The following is a 16,044-nucleotide window of genomic DNA, read 5'->3' on the forward strand; positions in this document are numbered from 1 at the left end:
TATCTGCAATGGTTCATTTTTAAATTATTTGGCCTATGCAGATGACATATTCCTACTGTCAAACAGAGCCAGAGACTTAACACAATCTGTCACAAACCACCAAGATAACCTGAGAGGCACAGGCCTACAGATAAATTCAGCAAAAACCAAATACATGAGTATTAAGACAAACAACGAACAACAGTTACACGCAGGTGGTCAATGCTTTGCCTCAGTAGACCAATTCTGTTTTTTGGGAAGCTTGGTGGACCCGGACGGTGGCACAGCAGTAGATATAAAAGCAAAGATTAGTAAAGCAGCTTTTGAAATGCTGGCACCGATTTGGCAAAACAACGGCTTAAGCCTACGACCAAAGCTCCGTATATTCGAATCCAATGTCAAATCTTTGTTGCTGTATGGATGTACGACGTGGAAGATCACCAACGGCGACTACAAGTCTTTATTAATCGCTGTCTTCGCCGGATTTTAAGTATATTTTGGCCGCGTGTAATAACGAACGCAGAGCTCTTACGTCAAGCAAATCAGATGGATGTGGGATCCGAAAACGTAAATGGCAATGGATTGGACATGTACTACGCCGTGATGACAATAACATAGCAAAACAATCTCTACGTTGGAATCCGTTCAGCCAAGAAGGAAGAAGGGTTGGAAGACCAAAGAAAACCTGGAGACGTTCCACAGAAGCTGAAATGAGATCCATCGGATTGACCTGAGATCAACTTAGATATTAGCTCCAAACCGAGTGTGATGGAAAACGGCTATTGTTAGCGCCCTATGCTCCATTAGGAGTTAAAGGACGAAAATAATAATAAATAAACCAACTCACATAATAACCATGTTACACATAAAAAATATTCATATGCTGTTCCCTGATTCGTTTCCTAGACCTAAGTATTCCAGCCATGTACAACTTCTACACATATACTTCTATACAAGAGGTGTCATAAGGTTACGCCCAAATGAATTAAGGACTTATGTCTATCCGCCAAGTGTTCGCAGACATAACTTCCAAAAAAAATTAGGATATAACACCTAAACCATCTTGAAACAAGTAAGAAAAGCGTTAAGTTCGGTCGTGCCGAACTTTTTATACCCTCCACCACAAATTTCAGCCATTTCGGTGGATTAATGTGGCCACAACCTTCAAAATACCGAAATGCGGAAGGTACCGTTCTATGGGGGCTATATGATGGCGTGGACCTATACCTAAAAATTTCTGGGGGAAAGTTTTATACGCCTAAAGAAGACTAAATATCAAATTTCAGCCATCTCGGTGTGATAATGAGGCTAAAACGTTCAAAATATCGAAAATCGGGAGATATTGTATTATGGGGGCCTATATCAACACGTGGACCTATATAAACATTTTATGGTAGAAATGTTTCTTAGCCTCTGGAAACACAAAATACAAAGTTACAACCGATTCTTCGGTCAAATGGGTCTAACACATTCAAAATATATTCAAATGACGCGTACTTTATAAGGGACATTATGTGGGGGCTATACCAAAACGTGGACCTATATAACCCAACTTTGGTAGGAATGTTTTCTGGCCTCTGAAGACACAAAATACCAAATTACAACCAATTCTGTGGTCAAATGGGTCTAATACATTCAAAATATATTAAAATGACGCGAACTTTATATGGGGCCTTATATGGGGGCTATACCAAAACGTGGACCTATATAACCCAACTTTGGTAGGAATATTTTTTTCGCCTCTGGAGACACAAAGTACCAAATTACAACCAATTCGGTGGTAAAATGGGCCAAATATCTTAAAAATTCCTTAAAACGACGACGCGTCACGCGTCATTTTGTATGGGGGCTATACGAAAGCGTGGACCTACATAGCCCGCTTTCAATACCAAAAGTCCTACGTAAAAATAACATATTTTCCCAAAATTTCATCAACCTACGTCAATCGGTTCGGACGCTAGTGTGATTTCCACAGACGGACGGACATGGCTATATCGATGTAGAATTGCACGCTGATCAAGAATATATATACTTTGTGGGGTCTACAATAATTATTTCGAGTAGTTACAAACGTAGTGACAAACTTAATATACCCCCATCCTATGGTGGAGGGTATAAAAAAGTTTGCATCTGTCCATTAGTTGAAGTCTCAAATACCGGCCGAAGCCCGGTCGTCTACTACATCTTATAATGTTGAAATACTGATTGCAATATTATTGTGAGTCTAAATCCCAGTTATAGCACCTCCCAACTAATTAATATATCCTCGGATTTCAGAATATTTGTATTTTATTAAACCTTAAGTGAAGATGTTTTTTTAATAAATTCTTTTTCAAATTTCGACATATGTATTTCTCTCCATTTAACATCGTTCGATAATATGTATATGGCAACATTTTTTTATATATTTTAATAAAAGTATTTTGTATCATATCGGTTTTACGATATTTTTAAACATTTGTGTTTTAATTTTATTGAAATATTTCGGATAATCCATAAAACAAACACCTTTAGAAAAAAGGGAAATTGTTGTTCAGTTTTTTTTTTGTGATGTGGATGTTGTTGCAAGAGATTAGAGAAGTCACGAGTACTGGTGACCGGTGACGGTGACCAGACACAACAACTAAAAGGTGGTCTATAGTTGATGTTTAGCCGCCGGTGGCATTTGTTTTGAATATTTTTAGAATCAACTGCAAACTAAAAACTTGCTTCTCTTTGAGAGAAAGAAGAAAGCAAACCTCTCACTTAATTCTATATACTACAAAAAACAGATGAATATATACTTGCACCTATGATGGGCTATATACATACATAGAGGCCAAACACAAAAACTATTTACTTTCTTTTACCGATCAACCAACCCAGCCATAATGGAATATTGGAAATATCTTCATTCAGACATACGTAAATACAAACATGCAATACATTTCAATATTTTGTACGAAAATCTCAGGACCACTATTCTCTATTCCATTGCTGCCTGTCACTACTATTGGGAATTATTTGTGTTGTTGCCTTTGGTTATGATGCTGTTTTCATGACGATCGAAAGAACAAATCAAATACCCCATAGGGCGGGCCATAAGGAGAAGTAGATGCACAGAGATCAATAGTGGTTGTTTGTTTGTTTGTGTTGCCAGCCTTCTTCTGTACGAGGTGTTGAAATGTTCTCCGTTTACTTGATTCCCTGTTGTTGGGTTTTTGTTTTTTTTTTCTGTGTGTGCCATAATTCCAAATATAGAATTCGGTTGAACTCTCGAAAACAGATTTCATAAACATTTTTATTTTCATTTAGTTTTTTATGGGATTTTTGTTCTGTTGTTGCTGATGATGTTGCTTTCTTCCGAATACCTCAAGTTTCTGAGCTATTTTAAGTTTAGTTATTTCTTAAGAAATAATAAAATATAGGTCATCGTGTTAAAAGTTGGAGACATATAGATGACCTTTTTGGCGTATTTTTAGATCACGATTTTTTAATGGGTAGAACGCTTGTCACGAAAATTATTTTTTACAAAAATGGCTGCAGCACAGAGCCACCGTGGTGGTGAGACACTTCCGCCTTGCGCTCAGAAGATCTGTGGCTCAATCCCTGACCAGAACATCAAATTGTTCGGCGGTGGCAAATCCAGTCTGCGTAATGTCGGCTTACATTTCCTGAGTATGTAAGCCACGAAAAACTGCTCTACAAGTGGTTCGGCGATAAATGTTAAATCCCATATCATTGAGCCAATATGAAGCGGTGTACACTCATTGAATGCGAAAAATCTCTCTTGTCCCTTCGGGATGTTGTGGGAACATACATATGTATATTAGGGTTATGACTTTTTTACAACCTTCTGTCCCTGCATGATATTTTGATGATTTATTACCTATGATTACATAAAACCTTAATTATAAAGTGATTCCTTAAAAAATGATTCCGCACAAAAAGCTTTTAAAGTTCTAGTTTTTCAGAACTTTTGAACATTTTTTGAAATCAATGTAAGCGTAAGTTTAACTAAAAACAAGATATAGGGGCACACGACATAGCAAAATGACATAACCGTTTGTTTCTCACTAATTTTATCATCGTATTATTGCATATACCCTCCACCATATTATGGAGGGTATAATTAAAATTGTCATTCCGTTTGTAACACATCGAAATATTCATCGGAGACCCTATAAATATTCTTGATCAGGATATTTGGTCTTCGTTGTGGGTATACAACTTTCCCTCAGAAGTTTGTCGGTACAGTTCTACGCCTTAATGTAGCCCTCATAGAACGGTACCTTCCAATTTTCGGTATTTTGAAGGTTGTGGCCACAATAATCCATCGAAATTGTTGAAATTTGGTATTTAGTCTTCGTTGGCAGTATTCAGCTTTTCCTTCCTAAATTTGTTGGTATAGGTCCACGCTTCCATATAGCCTCCATAGAACGGAAGCTCCCAATATTCGGTATTTTGAAGGTTATGGCCTCAATATTCCACAGAAATTGCAGAAATTTGGTATTTAGTGCTTGTTGGGGGTATATAACTTTCCCCCAGAAATTTGTCGGTACGGGTCCACGCCTTTGTGTAGCCCCCGGTGCCTCGCGATTTTCCGTATTTTAAAGTTTGTGGCCCCAACAACCCACCGAAACGACTGAAATTTGGTATTTAATCACGTCCTTGAAAAACACATGAAAAAAAATGTTGTCACGGAGTGTTAGCGTTCAGAGCCAAAAGGCACAGCTTCCAAATACTGCCCTAAGCCTTTGTCATGGACAAATGAATGGACAAATATCCATCTTTGCATTTGAAAGAAGAAAAGTTCAGTGACAGTGAAGCCGCTCCACAGCCGATATGTCTGATGAGACTATACCAAAGGCGAAACACGTAACATAGTGATGGTTGTGTGGGTTCGAATCGTCGACTTTCCTTTTTCACTTGCGAAAATCATAGGTCATTAAGCTCTACTCCAACGAGAAATTAATTAAAAAAATGGTAGTCGACAGCTCTAGGTTCCAACACCTAGGCAACCATGTGTCGATAAGTTGAAAACTCAACTAGCCCCGATGCTGGAAGACGGCACTCCGATAAAGTTGGAAGCGCAGTGGCAAAGAATTGCCCACTTTCTTCAAACTGCCGCTAAATCTATACTTGTGTATCAAAAACCACCACCTAAAAATCTCTGGTATGGTCCGTCGTCGCTACTGAAGAGAAGAACACGGCACACAGAACTACCCTGCAATCAGTAGCAACGCAAAGCGTCAACGAAACGTCAAGGAAAATATCGTTAGGAGAGGATAAGCGTATTTTCAGAAAGAAGAAGGAGCAGGAAAAAACATGAGCGTGATAAACTCGAGATGTTCATAACGAATATTTTACCAGAGTGTAAAACACCTGACTGAAGGGTATGGTGCACTGAATAGAGCTTGGTAACTGATGCATATAGCGTACTGAGTACCTGTAAGGAGCAGTTTTTTAATTTTTTGGTATGAAATATGGCGGCGATGATGATACCCCAGAACGACGGCATTGAATGTTTACCACCCAGCCAAAGTGAGACCAAGACAGCAATTAATCGCCTGAAGAGCAATAAAGCAGAAGGAAATGATGGGCTACATGCCGAACTGTTCAATACCAATAGGGAGTATGCATCAGTTGGTTAGTAAAATGTGGCAGGAAGAAAGCAGTATCAACGAGTAGAACCTCAGTCTGTTATGTCCCGTGCACAAGAAAGGAAACAAGACGTTTTGTGCCAACTACAGAGGCACAAGTATTTTACCCATAGCAATTAAAGTTCAGTCGGGTGTATTGGCTAAAACCTAAGGTCAATGGAATAATCGGATTATACCAATGCGGATTCCGGTTTCGACAGCCCAATAATGTCAAAGGTGTTCCGAGCCATGTCTTAATTTGGTATAATCTGTAGGGGATGCAAGATACCAAGGAACGGTCCTGACTGGCTTTAACATGGCAAAACCCAGGATTTATATTGATTCCTCTCTCATCTCAATTGGACACTGACCTCCTCGTGGTGTCACCTGGGTTAGCTGCATTAAACACCCGTTAAAGGAAGTGAGCTAAAACGTTAAAAATTTGGGTTTGGGCGCCGGGTTAGTGACCCACCGCTATAGAAAAACAGCTTACTATGAAAAAACACGACCCCCGCAAAGTTTTAAGGACAATGATCTGCGAATCTGCACCTGGAATGTTCGCACTCTTTATAGAGAAGGTCAGTTTATGCATTGGCAGATGTACTTGAAAAATACAAGGCCGACATTACTGCCTTCCTGTATGGATGGATTGGGAAAAGTGTCACAATAACACCTAAAGGTGACGCACTGTATTACGAGAATAGCCGCCATGACACAAAGCATGAGTTTGGCTGCGGATTTGTAGTTAGTCGGAAGTTAAAACATCTGGCCTCCAGCTTCACTCCATGAAAGGCTTACTGCAATACGGATAAAAGCAAAATTCTTTAACCTTAGCTTTATCTGCACTCATGTTCCAACCGAAGACAATGACGAACAGAACAAAAAAAAACATTGTTCCACAACATCCCATACGGGACAAGGGAGAATTCTCTCATATCAATGAGTGCACCCCGATTCATATTAGCTCAATGATATGGGACCTACTGTTTATCGCCGAGTCCGAACGGCGTGCCTTAAGACACCACTTGTAGAGAAGTTTTTCAAGGCTGATATACTCAGGAAATGTCGCCAGCATTACTGAGGGGTATTTTGCCACCGTTGAAAAATGTTCGATGTTGCCTGGCCGGGGAATCGAACCACTGACCTTCTGCGTGCAAGGCGGGTGTGCATACCATTGCACCACGGTGTGCATACCATTGCACCAATGACGAACAGACCAAAGATATATTCTACGAGCGCCTATAAGAAACATATGACCGTTGTCCTGCCCATGACATTAAAATTATTCTAGGCGATTTTAATGCCAAAATTGGAAAGGAGATTTTCTTTGGCCCAACAGTCGGGAAATTCAGTCTCCAGAGTGAAACATCTGACAATGGAATGAGGCTGATAGACTTTGCAGCTGCAAAAACATGGTAGTTAACAGTACCAGATTTAATCATCTCGATATTCATAAGGGCACCTGGCTGGCTGTTCCCTATTGCATATACGAGAGTATCTGGAATATTGTGTGAGCGACTAAAGCCTATGGTCAATGAAATAATTGGACCCAATCAGTGCGGCTTTAGGCCGGGCAAATCCACCATTGAGCAGATATTTACCTTGAGACAAATCCTGGAAAAAACCCATGGAATGCAGATCGACCTCACCTCTTTGTCGATTATAAAGCAGCCTTCGACAACCCTATACGTTCAAAGGTGTTCCAAGCCATGACTGATTTTTGTATCGCAGCAAAGCTAATTCGGCTTTGCAAGATGACATTAACTGAAACTCGGTCATAAGTTTAAATAAGAAATAAGCTCTCCGAAGAGTTTAATACCAAAAGAGGTTTCAGACAAGGAGACGGTCTGTCGTGAGATCTCTTCAACATCCTGTTGGAAAAGTTCATACGAGACTCGAAGATCAAAAGAATTGGAACAATACTCGTATAAACAAACAACCATATGTTACTTGCTTATGCCCACGACATTGACATAATGGGTCGATTGGTAAAGGAAGTAACTGACACCTTTGCAAAAGTCGAAAGGGAATCTGCTAAAGTCGGTCTGGCAGTAATCGGCGATAAAACCCAAGTTGATGGTATCGACGCGTAATACGTCCACAGATCTCGCACCATCTGTGAACGTTGGTACCTACGATTTTGAGGAAGTAAAGGACTTCGTCTACCTCGTCACCGCCATAAACACAACAAACAACATCATGGATGTTCACGCAAATCTGGAATGCCAAAGCTTCGTTGGAGCGAACAAGTGAAACGAGACATCAGAAAGCTGCATACCCCAGATTGGGAAAACACAGCAGCAAACAGAGAGGATTGGAGATCTTTTCTTAGATCGGCTTATGGAACAAATGTTATGTAAAAAAGCCAGCTAAGTAAGTAAAGTAAGTACACCCTAGTCCGCCCATAAAATACTCGAAAAAAACGTAAATGGGGTGAACAAAATGCTTGAGGCATGAAGAGTGTCTCAGAACATACCCGATTGTTTCGATGAGGCACATTTTCATCGTATCAAAGGGTAAATGCTGCGGGTATAACAAAAATATAACAATACATAATGTTACAGTAAATAACCGTTATACTATTTCCCTTAATCATTATACCCTACACCACTATGTGGGGAGGGTATTATAAGTTGGTTTTGGCCAAAAAGATTGTAACGCATCGAAATAATGGTCGTAGACCCATACTTCCATATACCAAAATGAATGTCTCGACGAGCTGAGTCGATCTGGCTATGTGTGTCCGTCCGTCCGTCTGTCCATCTAAACCTTGTAATCACGCTACAGGTCGCAATTTTGATCGGATCGTCACGAAATTTCGAGAGTTGATGGAGGTCTCACAGAGGAAGAAGCTTATTGATTTTGGTGATGGTCGGATAATATTTAGGGGTCGGAATGAGCAAAAAATTTATTTGGAGAAAAAGTCAACATTTTATTCCAAAGCAAATATCTCAGCGTCTATAAGGGGTATACAAAAAGCAAAATGAAGCAATGAAAGTAGAAAATATCACCTTTACAAAGAAGTAACGTAGGTTGTCGTAGGTGTTCAAACAACGAAGATATCACAATAGTCGCTAATAGAACCCAACTTTTCATTTTTGCGATTTTAATAATAATGACGGATATCACACCTTTGGTTAAGGGACCTTCTAAAAGCAAAGCCTGACTAAAAAAGTAGAAAATCCCATCTTTAAAATTATGTAAAGTAGGTTAGCGTAGGTGGTCAAATAACAGAGATCTCGCAATAGTCGGTAATGCATCCCTTTTTTCCACTTTTTCTGCAATCACACTACAGGTCGGAATTTTGATCAGATCATCAAAAAAAATTCTCACAGAGATAGAAGCATATTGATGTTGGTGATGTCGATAGTAGTCAAATATAAAATTAAATATAAATTATTTTGGTTCAGTTCGACTTAAGTAATTTGATATAAAAGCCAGATAGGTGAAAACTTTCGTATCTCCCTAAAAGAAATGTTTTCGAGTGAAAAGATTATGCACAGAGGTAGTGGTGTAGGGTATCACATAGTCGGCCCCGTACCGACTATAGCCTTTTCACACTTGTTTTTATACTTGATATGTACGATCATTAGAACTTCCTTTAAAATGTCATTCGTATTCTTATTTCAATAAGTTTTACCTATTCCAATAGAACTTCCTATAAAATATCTGCCGTCTTACGTAAAGAAGATATGGCTTCTAAAGGCCAGTCATCATGTTCGGAAAGACCATGAAATATTCAAATAGACAAACAACTAATTTTCTGGTGTTATAAAATTAAAGCAAAATGTTTATGTAAATTGGATATACATCTTCAAATGCTATTTATATACATAAATGTTATTGCCACTACAAACACTCCATCACCGTCTTCCAATTGTTTTGAAGCGAAATCCTATTCGATTACATTTATAAATATGTTTTCCAAATTAGAATTGTTTATGGGAAAACAGCAGAACATAAATTTCACTTCAACCAGGTGAATATCCTCTAAATGTTTACCCTGTCTCATGGAGATTACACCGAGGGCAGCAAAACAATTATGACCTGTGAAAGAATTAATAAACATGGAAAGATAACAACAATTACACCAACAACAACACCCATAAACATTTTTTACCAAAAATTGTTTTCCAGAACCCAACATGATGTTCCTTTTGGGGTTCAATGATACGCCTCATAAATGTTTTTTTTTTAACCCGCCGGCTTTTCTAAGAGAACTTCAGTCCAGCTCTATTGCTGTCACAGCAATTAATCGCAACCCATATCTTTGCCTTGGCAAATTCAAATAATTGTTGTTAACAAAACCGCGTTAACATGTTTTTCTTATCAGGTCCTTCTTATCAGGGAATGGTTTGTAAATCAACAAGTTTATCGCCCATCACCTGCATAGCTAACGGCAGTGTTTATCGCCTTGATGGGCCTGGGAACTTTTTCAAGATGTTACCAGCCAGCAATTTCGCCCTCATTGCGACAAATTGTAATGTCTGTTTTTGGAAGTTTTTGCAATTCAGTGTGAATCGTAGTGTCTAAATTGTCGGTTGTAAGTGGGCTTAATTCGCATTATGGGTTATTGGTCGGAATTAAGAGCTTGGCTATTTAAAGATCCTGCCAAAATAATTCGTTATGTTGTGCTGTTTGTTTGTTGTATTATTGTCATTGTTCAGGTAGGATAGTGAGGGAGAGAGAGAGAGTGGAATACTAAAAGGATAATGTGGTGGAATAATCTAACGGAATTGTATTCTCTGCGTGTGTGCGTTTATTCGTTTTTTTTTTTTTCAGTTATATGAATGCTTCTCGAAATTAGATAATCCTCCCATATCCACCCACTCATATTATAATTTAAATGAAACGATTGAAATGCCAGCGGTAACCATATGTCGTGAACCTCCGTACAAAGAGGACCAGTTAACGGTAAGTTTTATTAAAAAAATTTAGATTTTGTTAGGCATTTTAAGATATAGCTGTCCCAAAAAACGAATGAAAGTTGGAAATTTTATTTTTTTACTTCGATCCCATCCCAAAGGAAGAAATCCTTTAAGGAAAGAAATAAGATTTTTTTTAAATCTCTATAAAAGAAAAAAATGGATGGGACTAAAGACGAAAAGATTTGGATAACTTTTATGATTTTAAAGGATTTTATTAATTTTGAATTTTAAGCTGTTGTACTTTTGTCATTGTGATTTTATAGCTTTTTATATTTCCTATTGTGTTTGATCTTGACATTTTTAAAGTTAACAGCAAAAAATACACCTCTGTAAATATATGTATTTAATACTACTACTTTAAGCATCTATGTACTACTAAAATTGGTTGGCAACCCTGTAATGGCGAAAATGTAAATTTCGGTCGTCGCGGAAATTATTATTTAAATATTGATAAAAAGGCAGTAAATAGTAGATGATTTATGCATAGTGTTATAAAATGAAATTAATTGAATATTACACTGTTGGAGTTTGTGTGGCTTTTATATGAACTAAATTTTAATAACATCCAAAACCTTACATCATACGTGTGGTTGTTCTTTCAAGAAGAAGAGGAAGAAAAAGAAAGAAAAAAAGGAGAATTTTTTAATAAATTGATGATTAATGTTTGCAGTCTCGTTTCGCACTGAACATCAATTGTCGTTGAATTGTAGACAAACTCTGGAGTTTGCCCGATATTCCAATTAATCATTGAGTATTCCGTTCCGTCTGCTACTCTTGCTTTGTTGCTGCTATTTTCTTGTTTATCAGCTATTGTTTACATCTCCCCAACATATCATTATGGCTCCCAAAAAAAAGGTGTACAAGTGCCCTAAATGCAATATTTCTGTGACTGGGTATAGTATAGGCTGCTCAGTTTGTGATGACTTTTACCATATTAATTGTCTAAAAATATCAAGAGAGCAACATGCATTTTTGTATAAAAACAAAAAATTTTTGTTCAAATGTGAAAAATGCATAAAAATAAAAGAAGGTAATTCTAGTAATAGCACTACTCTACCACACGACCAATGCAGTACCTCCTTGCTTACTGTGTCGAATAAAAATATAAACATGACAGATGATCTTAGCTTATCATTGGAGAACCAACAAGAGAATTTCAAGAAGGAACTGCATGGGCAGATTAAAGCTTTTGAGGAAAAAATGTTAAACGTAATTGATGTTCTTCGAGAGGAAAGGAATTCTAATGTAATGAAATTGGAGCAAGAGCTTAAAAACTGCTATGATATGGCCAAACGTTTAGATGCCTTTCATTATAATGAAATACGGGAGTTGCATATCCAGCAGGACATTATGCAAAGAAGACTGAATGGAGCAAATGTTGTGGTAAATGGATTACCTGATGGATTTAAAGATCTCAGACAACCGGTTTTAAGGATTGCTTCTAAAGGGTGTTTTTTTAAGCTAGATAGAACTTTAAATTGTAAAAAGTAACACAAAAAATTAAATTTTGATGAAACTTTTTTTTATTTGTTTCAGTATACAAATCATCATGCATAGAATCACGCTTGAACTACGCTACGATTCGACCCGTTGTTTTATCGCAAAATTTTGTTCAGCGATGAGGCGCATTTTTGGCTTAACGGGTTTGTTAATAAGCAAAATTGCCGCATATGGAGTGAGACCAATCCACAAGAGACCCTACAGACTCCATCACATCCAGAAAAATGCACTGTATGGTGCGGTTTTCACGCTGGTGGCATCATCGGACCTTATTTCTTCAAAAATCGTTACCGCACCAGGATCAATGATTGTTTGTTTGAAAATATGGATGACATTGATCCGGAGGAGATGTGGTTTCAACAGGATGGCGCTACGTGTCATACGGCGAGCGCAACCATCGACTTATTGAAATCAAAATTTGGCAATAAGTTGATTTCGAGAAGTGGACCTGTCAATTGGCCTCCAAAGTCGTGCGATTTGACACCTCTCGATTATTTCCTGTGGGGCTACGTAAAGTCACTGGTTTATGCTGATAAACCAGCAACAATTGATGCCTTGGAGGCCAACATTGTTCCTGTTATTCGTGACATACGGCCAGCAGTGCTCGAAAAAGTGGCCAAAAATTGGACGTCCAGAATGCACTTCGTCAAGAACAGCCGCGGTGCCCATATGCCCGAAATCATTTTCAAATGTTAATGTCACGTATTGATCTTTCGAATAAAAAAATGTTGATTACAATTTAATTTTTTGTGTTATTTTTTACAATTTCAAGTTCTATCGGGCTTAAAAAAACAACCTTATTTGTGGTTTGGAGTTGTGTCCTCTGGATATACAGCACTGCTGTTACTTTTTAAATGGAAAATCTGTATTAATAAAATTCAACTCAGTATTCATTCGTGACACCTTAATGGCAAATTATCATAAAAGAGCCCCGCTGTATTTGCGCGATATTACTGGTGATGATACTGGGAACAGAGTATTTCTGAATGACCACCTGAATGCGACTTCCTCAAAACTAATATATCTTTGCAAAAAAACTAAAATCTACAGGAAAGATACAATATTATAAATTATTTAATGCAGATAAACTTAAGGTTGAAGTTCTTATGCTTGATGGTTCGTGTAAGGAATTGGATATTGATCAGTGTGCGCAAATTTTAGATGAGAGCAACACATCAACACCCGTCTTGTCGACTTGATATATGTATATGTGCACTACTTACTATCTTATAATTTTTAGCTGTTTTTTATTCATATTTTATTTAATATTTCCGCACATAAAAATTATTATAAATATTGCCAGAGATAATAATTTTCTAAAAACTGCATTAAGGAATCATAGGGATAACTTGAACATAGGTCATTTTAATTGCCAAAGTTTTAAGGTCAACAAAAATGCATTTAAGATTAATGAAATCAGGGATATTTTGGAAGGGAACTATTTAGATTGCGTGGGGGTGAGTGAGACTTGGCTGAAACCCTACATATCTTACAACGTTGTGAACATACCCGGATATGTTTGTCATAGAAACGACCGGCCAGAACGCAGAAGTGGTGGTGTTGCCATATATGTTTCAGAAAAGATTAAACACAAAATTGTCTTTAGAGGTTCATTATATGGTGTAATGGAATATATTTTCGCAGAGTTGAGTATTGGTAGTAATAAGATTCTGCTTGGTACAGTGTATCTTTCCCATGGACGTATTGGAGTTATTGAGGAGCAGCTGTCCGATTTGATAGTGAGGTATGACAATGTTGTATAGATGGGGGATTGTAATACAAATTTGTTTGACCTACAAAAATCAGTTCAAATGAGAAATATATGCAGAAGTTTGGATTTATCTACAGCCCATAACTCAATCCCTACTCACTATGACATTGTACATAACTCCACATCTCTTATTGACTATTTTTTGCTATCTTCTAGTGGCAGTCTTCAGCATTCCAGTCAATTTCAATTTCACACCACTCTTTCATTTTTGTGTCATTGCATATTTCGAAGACTAATAACCCATTATTTTTTGAAGAAGCCTTAATGGCATGTGATTTTTCGAATATGTATTTAACAAACAATGTTGATTTACAGTTGGACATTCTATATTCCAATTTTTCCAGTGTTAACTCTTCTTTTCCAACACTCAGACGTAAAATAACGTATGAACGGAAGGATTCCTGGTTTAATGATCCAGAGATTAAGCGTTGCTTATCATGCAGAGACCTTGCTTGGAATAACTACAACTTATATCCTAGCTCTGAAAATTGGAAATACTTCTGTAGATACAGAAATAAGGCAAAACGGATTATAAGAGGTATTAAAGCCCAAGTTCATGGTAGGCTTTTTGAAGGTAAAACAACGAAGGAATTATGGGGTATACTGAAAGAATATGGTGTTGGTAGGGAAAAAGATATTATTGACGTTGATGTTAATGAGTTGAATGAGTCTTTTTATTCATTCCAAAATAGAAACGTCCCTCTATTATTTCGGATATCGTTGGAACTTTTTCGTTTCATTCTGTGGATATCATAGATATACGGAATGCATTTTCTCTTATTAAGTCAAAAGCTGTTGGTTCAGATGGTCTGACTTTAAAATTCATTAAGTTAATCTGGCCTTATGTGGAACTTCATATCCTACATCTAGTTAACACAATTTTGATGACCTCTGTGTGTCCCACTTTATGGAAGGTTGGAAAAATCATACCCATTCGCAAAAACGATTCTTCGGATTCATATAGACCTATTTCTATGATGCCTATTCTGTCAAAAATGGTTGAGTACCTTATGAAGTCTCAGATTATTGAACACCTCACTTTTTCATTTGCAATTCATGATTGTCAGTTAGGATTCAGGCGAAACCGAAGTACAACTTCACTCCTGATTGGTCTAACTGACAATATAAGAAGTATTCTTAGCCAACATGGATGTTGTATCTCCTTTCCCTTGATATGGAATAGGCGTTTGACAGGATTGAACACACAATTCTTGTGAATAAACTACATAACTATTTTCAATTTACGAATTCAGCTTGTAACCTGATGGCTTCATACCTTAAAAATAGGTATCAATATGTTTCCTGTAATAGACGTTCTTCAGACCTTTTACCAGTTTCGAGAGGAGTGCCCCAAGGGTCAGTACTCGGTCCGCTTTTATTTATAATGTTTACAAATGATCTTTTTTCGTCAATATCTACATCTAACTGCATTCCTTTTGTCTTCGCTGACAATGTGCAGCTTCTCTTTAAATCCGATTTGGGAAATTATGATGTTTTACAAAGTGTTATTAATTTATCAATGTCCTTGTTATCTAATTGGTTACAGTCTAATCAACTAACAATTAAAACAAAAGCTATGTATTTTGGATTCCGTAATGATGTTGGCATTTCTGTCAAGTTTGATCGCATTGAAATTGAATTTGTAAACAGTATTAGATGTCTAGGTATAATTTTGGACAGACATCTGACTTTTGAGGACCATATAAACTTGCTTATTACTAAAATAAATTTCATTCTCAAGAAATTATATAATCTGGAATTAAATATCTCAGTGAAAATAAGAGAAAATATAATTTATGCCCTTATAATGCCAGTATTATTATACTGTGTGGAAATATACACTGGAACCATTGCTGCTTTAACGAAAAGGATAAGACTGGCTTTTAATAGGGTAATAAGGTACATATATTTCTTGCATGTGCGAGAACATGTCGCCACTTATGTAACAAGATTTCTAGAATGTACTTTTCGATTGCAATGTCCTCTTTTTTTGATAAACTTTTTTAAGTTTTCGAAGCACATACGAAATCCGCAACTTATTTTTCCAACGTTATCTCCAATTTTGTGCGTTTGCGTTCATTCCACGTAAGAGTAACTAGGGTTTATAACTCTCTCCCGCTTGGCTTAAGAATCTTTATTTCATCTCAATACTCATATCGAAAAAATCTCATCCGACACCTGAACTCACTTGAGTAAACTTCACCAGGCAAATTTTGTGTTTCTTCTTTGTGAAATATGTATTTTC

The 16,044-nt window shown here is 37.2% G+C and overlaps 1 protein-coding gene across 2 annotated transcripts in view; it reads left to right on the plus strand.

Annotated features, from left to right (window-relative positions):
- Nucleotides 1–16,044, plus strand: part of ppk17 (amiloride-sensitive sodium channel pickpocket 17) — a 70,940-nt gene that overhangs the window by 41,694 nt on the left and 13,202 nt on the right. The window contains exon 1 of one of the 2 annotated variants that reach the window (XM_073965683.1): nucleotides 10,389–10,514. The exons of the other annotated variant lie outside the window; for it this stretch is intronic. Within the exon in view, the coding sequence (XP_073821784.1) occupies nucleotides 10,461–10,514 (54 nt within the window). The 5' untranslated portion in view covers nucleotides 10,389–10,460. Of the gene's footprint in view, nucleotides 1–10,388; nucleotides 10,515–16,044 lie in introns of those variants that run through there. 2 annotated transcript variants of the gene reach the window in all.

This window comes from Musca autumnalis, unplaced genomic scaffold (assembly GCF_047663935.1).
Source record: "Musca autumnalis isolate F117 unplaced genomic scaffold, ASM4766393v1 scaffold_2, whole genome shotgun sequence".
Lineage (NCBI taxonomy): Eukaryota > Metazoa > Arthropoda > Insecta > Diptera > Muscidae > Musca > Musca autumnalis.